Below are 17,476 nucleotides of genomic sequence, written 5' to 3'. Positions count from 1 at the left end.
TATTATTTAATCCCGACGTTTCGGATCCTTTACAGCATCCATGGTCACGGGCAGACTAAGGTGTTGGTCGTCTTGATATATTAGTTACAAACAGCTACCCTACATTTTGTTGATTATTATTGACAATCCGATTCACGCAAAACGAGCTCACTGTATCCTTAGGTCGAGCAGTTGTAGGCTTGCATTTTCAACATCACCGATCAATCATCGATTGGATTTTCGACATCGCCGATGTCAAACACCGCCGTTCCAGACAGTCAGCAGTTTGTGAACACACACTAGACAAGGCCCAGCATTACATCAGATTTGATAAACCACAAGTCCTTGCAAGAGAAAACCGATTCCTACCTAGGATGATTCGCGAGGCTATTGAAATTAAAAAACATCCAAATTTCAATAGAGAAGATGGCTGGTGCATACCACCTGCTTGGAATCCCATCATAGAAACTATTAAATCAAAATCCAAGCCTACAACTGCTCGACCTAAGGATACAGTGAGCTCGTTTTGCGTGAATCGGATTGTCAATAATAATCAACAAAATGTAGGGTAGCTGTTTGTAACTAATATATCAAGACGACCAACACCTTAGTCTGCCCGTGACCATGGATGCTGTAAAGGATCCGAAACGTCGGGATTAAATAATATTAATATAACGCGATAAAATCCGTAAAAGTAGTTTTATTTAAATGTCTAATATTCGCGTAAGTGTCAGAAATCAATAAACAAAAAGCTTGGTAAAACTAAAGGTGAGTTGCACTATACGATAACAAACGCGGAAGTGCATCAGATTTCCAAGACAGCTTTCTAGTTAGGTGGAGTAATTTTTTGCTTGCACCTACCTAGCCTCGCGTAAGGCCAGGCCCAGAGGAGGGCTGCGCGCTACATGCGTGTGCGTTGCTGACGTGCCTAGTATTTAATGTAATTTCCGTGTTATTGGCGAGCTATTGTTAAATCGTGTCCCGATGTGTTTAAACTTCGTATAAAGCATCTTAAACCGCTACAGCCCTACGTGCGTGTATTGTTACTTAGCGCACTCACTAAATAAATACACATTAAGTAGATGCGTATGTATTTGTTTAGAACTACACAACACGTTACGTTGTATGCTTGAAACCTGAAAATAGTTTGAGCAGAATCAATTAAACCACTTTCTAACATACGTAACATTTTTCTCCATCACGTAATAATATATTCCTGTCTATTCATATACGGGTAGAAACATCACGTGTGTCGCGTGTCGCCGCGATGCGACGCGACGCTGACTCCACATTACGATCAGCATTGCCTGTACAACCTGAGCTTATATTGTTTTCTCTCACGATCAAATCTCTAAAAATCAAAAAATATTTGTTGGTGTCCGGGGTTTCGTTAAAAGTTGTACAATAAATTTTAATAAATATGTTACAGTCATAGTGATTAAACAGATATTATACATAATGACTGATCATTATATATAATACCAAAAACTGGACAATGTAATAAAATAATTACTTTAAGACCAACACCCATTTAACCCCTGCTTTAGATGTCCGTAAAACCCCTCCTTAACGTATGTATGTCTTCACTCTGTAAAGAACCTTCAAGTTTGTGGGAGTCTTTAGTTTCTGAGATTTAGAAATTAATCAGTGAGCAGTATTTTGCTTTTACCCGTTTTACCCAGTTTCAGTCGCGTCCCGTGGGATCAACTTCCCGTACCCGGGTAAATGCCGATGTTGCACGGGGACAGTGTATCTTCCCAACAGTGAGAGGATTTTCCACATCGGTTCAGTAGTCCTCGGCTGTGCACATCGTGCGCGCAGTACTCGATCATTATTTTCGCGCAGTACTCGATCATTATTGTGCGCGCAGTACTCGATCATTATTGTGCGCGCAGTACTCGATCATTATTGTGCGCGCAGTACTCGATCATTATTGTGCGCGCAGTACTCTATCATTATTATGCGCGCAGTACTCGATCATTATTGTGCGCGCAGTACTCGATCATTATTGTGCGCGCAGTACTCGATCATTATTGTGCGCGCAGTACTCGATCATTATTGTGCGCGCAGTACTCGATCATTATTGTGCGCGCAGTACTCGATCATTATTGTGCGCGCAGTACTCGATCATTATTGTGCGCGCAGTACTCGATCATTATTTTGCTGTGTTCTTGTTTTAAAACTGCTTTATCTCCCAAGATATTCATTTAAATCGATTGATGTAAGGGACAATTTTGTTGCCAATTAAATACTAATTGTAACGTGTACAGAGAAACAACATTAAAAGCTATTGCTTCAAATATTAACTCTTTACCAAAAGTAATTGAAATAACTTCTTATGAACCTCGCTAAAGCTGTAATCATTACAAACCTCCATAGTAAAGGGTAGTATTTAAACGCAAATCAAAAAATATCCTTTTTCTATGCAATAAGATTCCGAATTCCCATCAAAATAACTGATTGCACAGCAAAATATTCAACTCAAAATATCACTAAACGCACTACAATTTATTTTTGCAGCGTACAGCGAATTTCCTAAAGCAAAAGCTTTTTCATCAATGCACAGCTAATAATCTTAATGCACATTATACATGTTAACTCTTTTTCTTTTAAATATAGCTTCTATTTTTATATTATTTACAGCAGTTTTTCTGAATAAAACAGCATTTTATTAGTCACAGTCACCTTATTATTTATTAATTACCAGATAATGAGATCAGCAAAAAAATATAAAATTAAGTACAAAATTGTAATTTATTTGCTTTTGCGGGGCGTCCACGCTTCAGGCACATTTTTAGCTTCTGCAGGTGGCGCCACGTACTTGAGTCGGATCGCAAGTCCGATGATATGCTTGCACATATAGTTCTTAAAAAAAATGGGGCAGGTGCATTTTCAGTCATTGTCAGTATTTCCTTTTGGCATACATTTCATATAAGTAGTCAGAACTATCATATTTCAGAATGTTTATAGTCAGAATCATCTTTTGGCATAGTTTTGGAATTTTTATTTTCCTGTAAGAAGCATGCAAGCAGGCATGCAGCATGTAAGCAGGCATGCAACATGGAAGTAAGCATGCAACATTATACAAGATCAGGAGTAAGCCAGGGCAGTAATCTAGGCCCTTTGAACTTCATTATAATGATAAATGACCTACCTGGGGCTGTCAGATTTGCCACCTGTCTATTGTTCGCGGATGATCTTAAGTTGCTTATGGCGATTAAAGATAGGAGTGACTTTGCACGTCTACAGCAGGATATAAATAGCGTGGCAGAGTGGAGTAGGAAGAATAAACTAGACTTTAATATTAATAAGTGCTCGGTGATAACTTTTAGCAGAATGAAAAGACCGCAATATTATGAGTATGAGTTATATGGCACGGCAATGGAGCGGGTAGAAAATGTACGTGATCTGGGGGTACGCCTAAACACCGAGTTAACATTTCGTGAACATATTGTAAATGTTTGTAAAAAGTCATACAGAAGCCTGGGTTTCATACTTCGTCGGGCTGCGGATTTTACAAACATAAACGCGGTGGCAGCACTGTACAATGCTCTGGTGAGATCACAGCTGGAGTGTAACGCTTTAGTATGGGCTCCACATGAGATTAAGTATAGTCTTATGCTGGAGCGCATACAGAATAAGTTTACCAGGTATTTGTACTTGAAACTGTATGGGGTATATCCCTTTTATCCGTTGATGTACCCAACCTTGTTTGTAATCGGCATGGTTGGGTACAACAAACTGGAGACGAGAAGGGATTTAGCGGTTGCCACGTATGTTTTTAAGCTGTTGCGTGGTATGACGTATACTGCTGGTGTTTTAAAGGAGATAGGTCTGAATGTGCCTGATGGTTACGTTATGCGACGGCGGCGACCACGGTTACTAGCAGTGCCTCGCGCGCGAACAAATTTACTCGATACAGCGCCAGTGACGCGCGCCTTGCGTACACTGAATGACATTGCTGAGAGGATTGACTTATTTTCGTGTTCTTTGAATGAGTTCACAAAAACTACATTGTATGTACTGTGTTATAAATATTAATAGATGATAGAGGAGTTATGTTAACACGCTACCGCCTTGGGATATTCCTGTAATGATAGCTGTGTTTGTGAATAAATAAATAAACATGCAGCAAGCATGGCTTCTGTCACGGCTCCGGCGCTTCGTGGCTCCGGCGGTCCCATGCGAGGTTATCGTCGCAGATGGTTTTCTATATATTAAAAATTTATAACCTATTAAAAAATATTTTTTTTTATTAAATTTATAAATATAAATGGCCAAACAAAATTCTGCCAAATAGAGGGAACCCGACCTAGCGCTATCTCTCTGCACTCCAGTGACGAAAAAGCGCGCGAAGCTGCGAACCTTGTTCAGTTAATTTGTTCTGCTTTTAGAAATAATGCAATGTGACAGGATTTTTTTGTTATAATAATCATTAAATTTGCCGAGCGTGGCTTCTTGAAAATTAAGACAAATATGATGAACAGGTTTTGTTGTACTTACTGGCTAATATGCGACTGGGATAGTTATTTTGCTATGAAATATGGAAAATTTGCTGTGCAGTCAGCATTTAATGCTTGTATGTAGTATTTTTGTACAATAATAAATTTAACTGTATTGCATTATAAGGAAAAAAGTAATGTCATATTGATGTATAATTTCGAATAGGCATGATGACAAATTTTTAAATTCCTTTGTATGATGTAGGTATACGTCTATTTTATATGAAAAATTATTAATTTTAAGAAAATGCGAAGTTTTTTTATCAAATAATTGCATTTTTCTCTGTCCACTTTGAATCCGGCGCGAAAACGCTTGTCAGTGTCATGTCGTCACTTGTGACGTCACGACTGAAATTACAAGACGCAAGTAAACAACGCTCGTGCAATAATTAAGTTTTTTGTGTTATTAAATATGAATTCGAAAGGGCATAGGTGTTGTGGGGTCCCCCAGTGTAAGAACACATCCAAAACAACTCCGGATAAGTTATTTGTGTACGTTCCTCACAATAAAAAAATACGAAACAAGTGGCTTAAACTTGCAAGGCGAGATTCAAAAGCAATATTGCCCAGGGTACAACTTTATTTTTGTGAAGATCACCTTGATGTAAGTTATTACATAGTTCTCTAGATTCTAGCATAGTTTATAATGTAAATAACTATTTCGAGGTTAGGTTTCATCTCTCATTGTTTTTTAATTAAACTAGTATACTTACATGGAAGTTTTAACATTTCTAAATTCAGCTGAAAAAAAACCTTATTTGATGCCAAAAACTTTCCCAGCATTATGATATCAATTCTAGGCAAATTAGCGCTGTTTGCCTTGATAAATCCGGGCTCCATAACTCGTGTTATAAACAATTAATTAATTAAAAACAAAGATCGCAGTGGAAGTTCACAATAACGAAATGTGACGTTCGCGCGCTTTCGCGCGAGTTGTTTTGAGAAATGACGTCACGAGCTCTGATTGGTGTTTAAGATATCATGGCGGATTGCCTTATTTCGTAATTTTATTTTATAAAAATACATATTAATCACATTATTAATAAAGAAAACAATGCGCGTTTTATATTCCAAGCTTCAAGTTTAATTTAATAAATATATTATTTTAATGATTTTTGATTACTGTCATCATGCCTATTATCTGCAGTTTGAGTTTTGTTAAACATTTAGTTTATTTGTAATGAAGTAAGTTATTTGATGTAAAAAAGAATATAAATGATGAGTATTTATTGATAGGCGATTATTTATTTGATATGCAATTTATAATATACCCATAGAGGAAAAAGTTAAAATTAAATGAAGTGTGAAAGTTATTTATTTGAATAAAGATTACTAAAGTTTATAACCGACCACGGGACTACAGAGTCCCGGATTTTTGGAAGGCGAACATGGGGCCGAAGCCAACACGCTGAAGCCCTTTTGAGACAACTATAATGAAATGGCGACACAAAACCGACGATTATCCCTGTATATACTATAGAAATGTACCCAATCCCCGGTTCTGTGCTAAACTATTGATAACTATGGAGGAAAACTACTTGGGCTATTGTGATGGGATGTTAGTGGAATAGGAATGGGAAGACTATGGGAACTATGGCACCTGCCGATAACAATGTTTGCACACTTAAAAATGGCAGGTGGAGACTCGCCAACTCACTTACTGGGCCCCCGGGAATCAGTCACTGAATAGCAACAAGGGGGCAACAGGTACATGAGCGGTTGAAGGGTGAGGATACCTCGGCGGACTTTAAACGCAGATCACGCGCTCCCAGTGGGTCCAGCATCACCGGCCCACTCGCCACTTACCACGAGGCACCTACCCTCCGAGCGGGCTGTTAACCCTACTCTAGCGGCTCCACTCTGAGACCTATCCCCCGTCATGCTTCACTCCGGCAGGCCGGAGATGGGGGACAGTATTCTCTCCCTGGAGCACTCGGATATATAGCCCCGCGGGGTCGTTACTCCACGTCATCCGCCTCAGATGCCCTGCGGGGCCTAAAGTTTAATATTATTAGTATCCCTACTAATATTATAAATGCGAAAGTTACTCTGTCTGTCTGTCTGTTACGCTTTCTTAGACGTGAAAGCGTAACAGACAGACAGACAGAGTACCACTAAACTGATTTTAATAAAATTTGGTACAGAGATAGAGTTGACCTTGAGAAAGAAAGGATAGTTTTTATCCCGGACTTTTGAAGAATTCTCTTGGAAACGCGATATAACCGAAACCTACGCGGGCGAAGCCGCGGGCGGAAGCTAGTAACGTAGATATTATAAAGTAGAGTTTGTTTGTTGGTTTAAACGCGCTAATCTCAGGAAGTACTGGTCCGATTTGAAAAACTATTTCAGTGTTAGATAGCCCATTTATCGAGACAGGCTATAGGCTACTTTTATCCTGGGTCGTGCAGAGGTTCCCACGGGATGCAGGTAAAACCGCTGGCAGAAGCAAGTTTCAAATAAGTAGGTTTTGCAGGCTGCTATGAAATTTCATACTAGTTGAACGGTTACAAAAAGTTGGTCCGATGGACATTCTTTTTCAATCGCGGGTCATAAAATACAGGTGGGGGCGTCATGACCCACATGCATAACCAGGGGTCCCGCATGACAGATCCAGGACCTACCTCTAATTAAAAAGGTTGAACACAATGTTTTAACAACAAATACTGAAAGCTTCATGCGCGAGTCCAACTCACAACTGACCAATCGTTATCTACTTTACTTAAAGTGTTACAAAGTTGTGATCACTCTACTTTCACCCTTTTCTTCATAGAAACATTTTTCTTAAGTTTAGGTACCCCTCGACCTGACTTCCTTCGACCTCGACCTCGACTTTCACAAAAGCAGCCCGGAGCCTGGAAGTTGATGATTGATACACCCGTGCATCGGGGAGCACGTAAATGTCGGTCCTGCGCCTGATCTCTTTCCGGTCATCGTGTCGGATTGCTGTCCCTTCGGGCTACGAGAGTGAAGGAATAGTGAGTGCACCTGTGTGTGCGCTATAATATGTCCTGCTCAGTTCTTCTTACATGAGATCAGCCGCCGTAGCCGATAATCGGCTAGGAGGACATCGTCATCATCATCATATAACAAGGAAACAGAAATAGAACAATAACAAAATCAATGGCGACAACTTTATTTTTATAACATTGGGGAGTACATATTGAAGCCGGTGTTACTTATCAAGATACAATACAATCTATACTAATATTATAAGGCTGAAGAGTTTGTTTGTTCGTTTGTTTGAACGCGCTAATCTCAGGAACTACTGGTCCGATTTGAAAATTTCAGTGTTAGATAGCCCATTTATCGAAGAAGGCTATAGGCTACTTTTTATCCGGTACGGGAAGTAGTTCCCACGGGATGCGGGTGAAACCGCTGGCAGAAGCTAGTAATTAATATTTTTCGTGACTTGATCACGACTATGTGCCCCCTGGCGCTGAAGCTGGATCGTCCTTGCTCTTTTTAAGAAGATAACATGTATGTTGTCAAGGACTCGGTTACATCGCAATAGCAATCTGAGAAAATGATAATGCCTTAGAAAGATAACAGATTAATAGACCACATAGAATAGAGCGAGTTCTCCCACGCGCTGAATGTGTTCAGTAGAGCAACTGCCGCGTCCGCTGTCGAGCGAAGCTTTGTGAAGCATTATGTCAATCAACATGCCGCAATAGTAACTTCAAAATAAAGGACAATGGGCGATTCCGGTCCAAATGTCCACCACGAACGAGACCTATATGGCCAGATAGCCCGTTAAATATAGAACATTTTTTGTTATGAAAGTAAAAAAAATATAATGCCAGAAAAAAGTTATAGCAAAATCAAATAAAACATTTTATAGATTTTTCAATTTCATTTTTTCAATTACTTTTCGTGATGTTCGATTTTCGTACTTTCTGTAACTTCTGATAAAATAGAATTGTTCATTATTCAAGAGAAGACACCACCAGTTACATCGAACTTTCTTAGATCCAGGCACCGCTGAGTATATTCAAGCACTTCTGGCGCCTCAATTGGTTAGTGATTCGTACATCCATTTTTTTTTTAACGACGTCAAAAATCATCAAATGACCCCTCCCGCTGTGGGTTAGCAGCGGAGAGGGAGTGTCAGACTCTTACTGACTAAAAACCGTCGTGTTCCGTCATAGGCCTTTTGTGTACCAGGGCCGCGGTATCTCTTTCGAACAACCCGCAGCCCTTCGTACATCCATCGGGTAAAAAAATATGGGCTGTTTATATGCAAATGTGTTTTACTCATCTTAGTTTTAGATAAAGTGCGGAAATGGAAGTGGAATAAAATAAAAAATAATAATGATAACATACAAAAACTACCGAAAATTAAGAATAGATACATTTTTGGCTATAACTTTTTTTTGGCATTGTTTTTTTTTTACTTTCTTAGTAAAAGTTACTCTAAATTAAGTGGAGTATTTAATTATATAGGTCTCGTTCGTGGTGGACATTTGGACCAAACTTCATACATTCTTGCCCAATCTCCTTTATTCAGCTTCTTCTTCTCTGTCGATTCGCTCTTGGCAGAGCGGTCGTGGTCACGTTGAGGAGTCCACATTAGAGGCGGACACAGCTCTTTTGACGATCTCCCGCCATCTCTCTCTGTTAGCAGACTCTGTGGCGCAGTCCGACACGCAGCTACCCACTGTGGATTCCACCTGATCGGTCCAGCGCATAGGTGTGCAATGTGGGCAGTTATTTTTGAAGACTACCTCGATGGCGCAATGGTCACCATGCCGGACTGCCGAACCTGAGGTCCCGGGTTCGATTCCCGGTTCGGTCGACATTTGTGTGAGATGAGCATGCTTGTTGGCCGTGGTCTGGGTGTTATATGTATTTAAATATGTACATTTGTAGTTTATCAGTTGTGTTAGCACCCATAACACAAGTTAATTAATAACTTAGCATGGGGCTAACCAACCGTGTGTGAAAAAAGTGTCCCGACATTATTTTTGATGAAATGATAGAGACGTGTCGCTATATCTAAGACGTATATTATACTGAACTGATTAACCTAAGCTTAGTACTAAGTACATGTATAATATATATTACTAGCTCCCGCCAGCGGCTTCGCCCGCGTAATGTGTTGATAAAAAGTAGCCTATGTGTTCCAGGGTATCACCTATCTACATACCAAATTCCAATAAAATCGGTCCAGCCGTTTTTGCGTGATTGAATAACAAACATACATCCATACATTCTCATAAACTTTCACATTTATAATAAGTAGTATATAAGTAGGATGTAGATAGATAGGTCAGGAGTAAGGTCGGCTTACACACTACAGGTGATCTGCCGCGCGATCTGGTGCCCTCCACTTTTCCCTGTAAGACTAGCCACTCTATAGAGTTGTAATCGCGTCTAGAGATATGGCTAAAATACTGTAGTATGGGCGTCTGTTCTATGATCGAAAGGCGCCTCATGACGCCGAGCTCCTGAAGTATGGACACATTGGTGCGGAACTCTGTCCATGATATGCCAAGCATCTTCCTCCAGCACCACATCTCCAGAGCATCTATCTTCCCCTTTTCCAACTCACGCACTGTCCACGTATCTGCGTCGTAAAGGTAGATGGGGAATACGAGCGTTCTCGAGCCTGATTTTGGTGGCTTTGGTTATGTTGCCGATTCCTCCACACCTTCAACTTGTCGGCCGGGTTTCTGGTTAGAGCCATACGACGCGTCACTTCATCAATGCAACCACCATAGTTTGAGATTAAAGCCCCAACATACAGTATGTATGTTTGGACCACATCGCAATTCGCAATCTGCGTAACTTCTGGCGAATTGTCATTGATACGGTCTACGATCATAATCTTGGTCTTAGATCGGTTGATTTTCAAGCCCAACATTAAGAGAACATATCTGCATTATTAGTTTAAAAAGTTCTGTTATTTCCGCGCTAAAATTTTCGAGCGAGGCCCATGTAGTCGCTGCACGTGCGGTTTACAGTTGGTAGTCGCCAGTTCGCTTCCAAAACGTACCTTACAGTAGTATGTAATCGCGGTGACCAGTCCCTTCACCATTAGACCACAGAATCGATTCAAAATAAATGAGCCCAGTAGTGATGCGCGTGTGTTGTGCAGACGGCGGGCGAGGACGAGGTGCGCCTGGACGACGAGATGGAGCGCGTGGTGTGGGGCGAGGGAGCGCCGCGCCTGCCCGCCGCCGCCGCGCCGCGCCGCGACTCCGCCGCGCCGCCGCCCTACGCGCCGCCCGCGCCGCAGCCCGGTCAGTCACAAACATCCACAACGTCAACATCACCATAGCCACTCTTAAACCTTCACATTTTAAAAATATGTCTGTACTTTTACCTGCCATTGCTGTTTTTACAATCCACAACAGTACGACAATTATTATTGCCTATGCGTGATAAGCAGGAGCCATTTTATTTCCTAAGCAACAGGGTTCTATAATGATGGAGCTACGACCTTCAACGTAACAAGGCCGTGCTCACATGATCAACTATGAAGGCCTACAGGTACAAGACAGTATGCACAGCCTGTGCACACTGCACAGGGCCAATGCGGGGTACCGTAAGGCCTGCAGCTTGCAGCACCACTTGCAGCCTGCAGCTTTCCGCTAGCAGTTACTTCCCGTACCCGAATGAAATATAGCCTATTTTGGGGAAAGAGTAGCTTCCAAACAGTGAAATAATTTTTCGAATCGGTTCAGTAGTAGCTTTGCTCATTGTGCGTGCAGAAAGTACTTGATCATTATTTCGCTGTAACGTTATTTACAAACTGCGATATCTCCTAATATATAAATTTGGTCATCGAATGAGGTAAAGGGCATTTTTTAAAATTACACATCTATGCAAAATATGTTCTTAAAGTGAAATGAAATGCATATTTTTAGTTTTTGAAGTAAGTACACCACGGGGACACAGTAGGTAGATGGATCAGTAGAGGCAACGTGTTCAGATATGTCGTGTTGATGTGATGTGGAATGTGCAGATGGCGGGAGCTCGGTGAGCGCGTCGGAGGCTTCGCCGCCGCCGCCGGCCAGCACGGGCTCGGAGCACCAGGTGAGCGATCGATAGCGGCGGCAAGGGCGCGCGCCGTGCCAGGCGCGTGCTGCAGTCAGCTGCCAGCATGAGGCGCTGGCAGTCCTCTGACGCTGTGTGTGCGCAGGTGTCTTCCGGCTCGGGCAGCCCGCGCGACCATGACGCGCGCCACGTGCAGTTCGACGGCGAGCGCGCCGAGCACGCCGCGCACGCCGCGCCCGACGCGCTCGACGACGCCGACGACGAGCGCCGCGCCATGCGCAACATGTGAGTCACGCACACGCACAGTCTCCTCTACTACCCACTCCACGGAACAAAAACAACTTCTTTCAAGTTGATATTTGTTCCTCCTTCAGACTACGTATGAGTACAATCATTATTGCAAAACAACGTCGATCATTGAAATGTTATTCTTCTTTAGCCACGGAGTTAGGTAATGTATGCCACGTGATGGCGGTGAGGTCACCTACCAACTTTTAATAAGTTATATCACTGTGTAGTACAGCTGAATTAAGAAAATTTACTGCATCGTGGTCTAGTAGTCGAATAGGGTGATTGCTGAGCACGGGGTTTCGGGTTCGAATCCCGGGTGGGCCAAAATCATTTGTTGGTTTTAAGAAAGTCAACAAAGCCCTTAGAATAGAAGTTGTGGAACCAACCCGGCGATGCGTTGCGGAGCATATAAGATGTCATGGCAGTTTGCGATCCCATCGGACTCCGACAGTGAAGGAACAGAGAGTGCAGCTGAGTCCAAGCAAATGCTCGTGCATTATACCAAGTTTGTCCTGCGGGTGCACGGTAACCACCGCGACCAACAATCAAAAACCGAAATAATCACTATGTCACTGGCCAGGGCGGAGTTTTGACGCTCTGTTAGCGACCGGTACTGATTCCGAATTTTGTAAGTTAGGTAAATAAGACTGTTTATTTCAGCAGAGTTACAATCTTATAAATCTGCGTCTTATTACATCACATGATTTGAATATGCCATCTTCATTCATTTTGCCGGCTAAGTTGTCAAGTGATCAAACATCTACATACCTGATAAGACCATTTAAATAAGTACCTACAATTGGAACACGTGAATCATGAGCCATGTTTTCTCCGAATAAATAACTTAAATCATTCGAAAACGTCAAAATGGAAAAGACGACTTTCGCGCACACATAGATGCAGGCTTCAGAAACTGACCGTGCGTCTATGAGCGTACTGAGCATACTCGCCCGACCACTGGTGGCATCATACAGACCGGTGTTACATGTGCATCACCGCTCGTGTTACTCACACGTTGGAAAAAGACGCCACTGTACGCGACGCGATTAAATACAGATATTGTTTATGACAAGGTCGTCACCATGGAAATGAATATTAACTCGAATTTTAGCCTTATTGCATCTGAATGCCAGGGAAAAATAAGCTTATGGTGGGTAATGAATATTTGTTGATCGTACAAGCAGCTACATACTTACCCGCAATAGTTATTTTTTTAATAAAATGCGTAGTGATACGATAGCAGTGTTCGCTGGTGGCGAGGGCAGAGCGCTCATAGCGCGCGACCAGAGCTCAGCTGTGCAGTGAGGAGCTGCCCGCGGCACCAGTGCTCGCCTCAGCTTCGGAACCATCCTTACAAGCTTCTTGTTGCTCACGCATAATACCAACACCCTACACAAGATAATTTATAAGATTTCAAATGCTTTCACCCTCACGAAGCTACAGATAGATAGATAGACTTATTAAATTGTTTAGAGGTTAATTTGCCTAAGTGACCATTTTATGTTGCGCGCATGACGCAATCACGAAGTGTGACCACACATTTGCAAGCAATCAGTATAGAGCAGTAGCAGAAGCAAATAGTAATGTTGAATGGGAAGAAGTAGCCGGCTGGCGAGATGGAGACGTCGGCGAGCAGTGCGGCGGCGGCGGCGCGGAAGTGCCACCTGACTTGGCACACAGACAGAAATAGATTGCCTTCTGACATTGGCATTGCGGCGCGGGCTGCGCGCTCGGCACTCGCGGCCGCGGCGCCGCCCGCCTCGCACCATGCCCGTCACGTACGCGCGCGCCTCGCAGCTGGAGCACCAGCGGTGAGCCGCATGTCCCCATCCCTGCCATCCCCCGTCACCATCCCCCGACCATCCCCCGCCACCACGACCTTGCTCACGGCACATCGCGTGGACCCACAACCGCACCGCTCGATCATTTCATATTTTGTCATGTCAATAGCTACTAAACATGTAGTACCTGTTTGACAAGCAATTGAGAATCCATTAGTGCAGTCAGTACAAAGTCAGATAGAAATAAAAAATACATGCTTCCGAATTGAACCCTTCTGCCTTGCGGGGAAGTTGTTTACAAAGTGTAGCGTACCCGTCCCGAGGGAACTACTATCCGCACACGGACTAAAAGAAGCATTCTGATATACAAATAGTGTAAGTATTCTACTGCCAAGTTTTATCAAAATCCATCCAGTGGTTTCAGCGTGAAAAAACTTTCGCATTTATAAAATAGTAGAAATATAGAATATCGACTAGTCAACACTTTCCTGCATTGCATAATGTAGTGTTCAAGTTGGTATGTTCAGACAATAGACACGGTACAGTAGCGGACCCGCAGGCCTCAACAAAGCTGTGTTTTTGTAGAGGAGTAAAGAGTAGCGCTTATTTGAATATAGTACCTATATTGAAGTAGGGGAAGAAAATGATAACGCTAAGAGGATATGTAGGTGAGATGTAAGTAACGGATGTAGACATAACATACCTAGAAACCTAGGTAAAAGATGAAAAAGACATCTAATGTAATCATGCCATCAAAAATTAATCGCTATCTATTCGATTAGTTCCTAAGTACCGAGTGAAACAAACAAACCTGTCCTAACTATGAAACATTTGAACAAGGTAAATTAATATTTGTAAGCGGTAATGTGCCGCTAGCGATGGATCACCATCAGCCGTCAGCACATCTATTCATTGTGTGTCGCCAACCCAGCTGTCACTTAACACCGCACGCTCTATTATACTTGGAATTTGATTTAGGATGGTAATTACTTCATGTTAGTAACGCTAGTTGTTGGTGTCCATTGACAAAAGAACTATTAAATACCGATATTGTTCAGATTAGTACAATGAAGAGTGTATTGTAGTGGTGTGGTATCGTAACGGCGGTTTGTTCTCGGCAGCAAGCACCTGCACCCGCACAAGCCGCGCAAGTACTCGCTGCAGGAGGCGCGCGGCGCGGCCGAGCGGCGCGTCAGCATCGAGCCGGCCGACGAGCCGCTGCCCGAGGCCGACGCCGACCAGCTGCACGCGCACCGCAGCGACGACCCGCGCGCGCTGCGCCGCCACAAGATCCAGCCGCGGGTGCGTCCCCCCACCCCACCCCGCCCCGCCGCGCCTCCAGCCACCTGTAACTGACTCCACGACGCTTGTCGGTTCCAGGGGTCGACGGTGCACGTGGGCCGCAAGGATGGCGGCGACAAGGTGCAGAACATATTGTCGGACGCTGCCTACAAGAAGATGTATGACCACAGCCCGCACGCGGTGAGTAGGCGGTGGCAGCGCCGGCTGTGCGGCGAAGGGCGCGGCTGACTGAGCGTGTGCGCAGGTGTTCGTGCAACTCGACGAGCTGCTGGCCACCGAGGACGGCGAGGCGGAGTGGAAGGAGACCGCGCGCTGGATCAAGTACGAAGAGGACGTGGAGGAGGGCTCGGCGCGCTGGGGCAAGCCGCACGTCGCCTCACTGTCCTTCCACTCGCTGCTCAACCTGCGCCGCTGCCTCGAGACCGGCGTGGTGCTGCTGGACCTGGACGAGAAAGACCTGCCCGGCGTGGCCTACAGGTAGGCACCGGCCCCGGCCCGCCGCCTGGCGCCCGGGGCCCGGCTCACACGGCGTGTGTCCGCAGGGTGGTGGAGCGTATGGTCGCGGACGGGCTGATCGAGGAGGACGACAAGCCGGTGGTGATGCGCTCGCTGCTGCTGCGCCACCGGCACGTGCACGATGACCGCTTCCGCTTCTCCATCGGCGGCCGCAAGCACTCCTCGTACACGAGCCTGCAGGTAACACCCGCGTCCGACATCACCGCGCCCCGCATACCTCGTATTATCGACGTCCGATAATACTGCAAATCTTATCGGTTCCAAAGAACTTGTAACTACTAGAACTAATAGTGATAAATGAAGTCGATAAGGTGTGACGTCAGATAGCGAGGCCCGTGTGAGTGCACGCTACGAGTGGTGGTGGTGTTGCAGTCGCTGTGGCTGGAGGAGGGCGCGGCGGCGCGCGCGCGCTGCTCCGTGTGCAGCGCGCAGGCCGCGTGCCGGCGCCACAGCGCGCACCTCATCGTACGGCAGCCCGCGCCCCCCGTGCGAGTGCGCTCCCCCTCCCCTCCCCTCATCACCCGTCACTCAGCTCGTGTCCTCGCTAGTAGACGTAGCGTCGCCACTGACGATCATGTATCCTTGTGTGCTGGCATCACTTGTGAGTTGAGTGGTTTGTTGCTGAGCGCGGCGGCCGACCGACAGTGCCGCCGCGCCGCGGCCCGCACCGCGGCCAGCATCGCGCACCGTCCGGAGCGCTCACACAACTTTACATAAACCTTACCTACATACTGGTACTAGAGCTCTAGCTAGACCAACTATTGTAGATACCTTTTCTTCATTGTATTAGGGATAGCAAGTTTTTTCAATAAGTTCTCTACAAAGAGCTTTCCTCTCTCTGCTCTCATACCCCCAGCCACGTTAGTCTAGTAGTCGCTTAGTTCGACTCTTGTGCACGTGATCTCGGGTTCGATTCCCGGCTCGGGGTGAAAAAGCTGTGTGAGTTTCAGAAACTTTCACTGTCTGAATTCGATGAGCGATACACCCGCGCATCGTGATATTTCCGGTCGTGCCGGATTGTTGTTCCATAGCGCTATGAAAGCGAAGGAATAGGGATTGCTAATGTGTCTCTGCAAATGCTTCTTGTACCCTATAATGAAATGTACTGCGCATTTGGACGACAATCAGCTGGGATGCCATAATATGCCTATGATATTATTTTTTGTATGAGTTACGATAAGCTGGACATATTCGTGAATGTACTTAGAATATACTAGAAAGCACTATCCGCTGAGGTGTATAACCAAAGACTATGAAACCGAAGTGTATAGTTTTTAGGTAAAACTGTAATAAGCAGGCAGTAGCGGAGACAAGTTGTGAGCGCTCGATGCTGGCCGCGGTGCGCGCGCGCCGCCCGCACGCACACACACACACCGCGACTAGACACACACACGCACACGTCGCGCCTTGCTCGTAATCACTTACACTCCAAACTATGTATTCATTTTCATGAACCGCTGCCAAATGTTGGGAATTTGCCACAAGTAGGTATTTGGTAACGTGACCCGATACTATATTGTAGTCCTAGGAGTTAGCGTGTCCAGCGAGCGCTGGCGGCGTGACAGATGAGCGTTACCGGCCGACACATGAGTAGCTAGCGCTGTACAAGTCGCCATTCATCGAAACTTGCTAATAATGCTCATGTTTTTGCGATAACAACAGCCAAGTTGAATAGGTATTAAGCTGCGTAACATCAAATATTCACGATCTGAGATCACTTGGTCTACAGCGGTCTGGTACTTCTTTAGCTCTGCCTCGATACGATTCTTTCATCGCGGATACACAAATTATCCACTATAAAAATGTATCCCTAGAATAGAGTAGTGTACCTATATTATGTACCTACTTATTTATTGCCATCAAAACTAAACTAGATTTTATGATGAGATTTATTTATTTATTTATACACAACCTTACGTCTACCCTTACAGGACTTACTAATGCGGCAGATGGGTTCTTATTAATTGATTCTAGACTAAACTAAAAAACACATACAAACTTAACTAAATTCGTAGCTTACCACTCTATAAGCGATACTTATATAAAATTAAAAGATAGCAGTACTTATATAAAGTTAGATGAACTCAGTCTTACGAACACTCAGCG

At 44.2% G+C, this 17,476-nt stretch overlaps 1 protein-coding gene across 2 annotated transcripts in view; it reads left to right on the top strand.

Annotated features, from left to right (window-relative positions):
- The window catches only part of LOC124644843 (anion exchange protein 2), a 38,273-nt gene that overhangs the window by 14,595 nt on the left and 6,202 nt on the right, over window positions 1-17,476 (top strand). The window contains exons 2-8 of one of the 2 annotated variants that reach the window (XM_047184451.1): window positions 10,579-10,723; window positions 11,449-11,519; window positions 11,626-11,765; window positions 14,674-14,854; window positions 14,933-15,034; window positions 15,099-15,331; window positions 15,397-15,550. In XM_047184451.1, the coding sequence (XP_047040407.1) occupies window positions 10,579-10,723; window positions 11,449-11,519; window positions 11,626-11,765; window positions 14,674-14,854; window positions 14,933-15,034; window positions 15,099-15,331; window positions 15,397-15,550 (1,026 nt within the window). The remainder of the gene's footprint in view (window positions 1-10,578; window positions 10,724-11,448; window positions 11,520-11,625; window positions 11,766-14,673; window positions 14,855-14,932; window positions 15,035-15,098; window positions 15,332-15,396; window positions 15,551-17,476) is intronic. The other variant, XM_047184452.1, reaches the window with a different exon arrangement.

Source organism: Helicoverpa zea, chromosome 31 (genome assembly GCF_022581195.2).
Source record: "Helicoverpa zea isolate HzStark_Cry1AcR chromosome 31, ilHelZeax1.1, whole genome shotgun sequence".
Classification (NCBI taxonomy): Eukaryota; Metazoa; Arthropoda; class Insecta; order Lepidoptera; family Noctuidae; genus Helicoverpa; species Helicoverpa zea.
The sequence above is the reverse complement of the archived record's forward strand: the minus strand, read 5'-3'. Positions and strand labels throughout refer to the sequence as shown.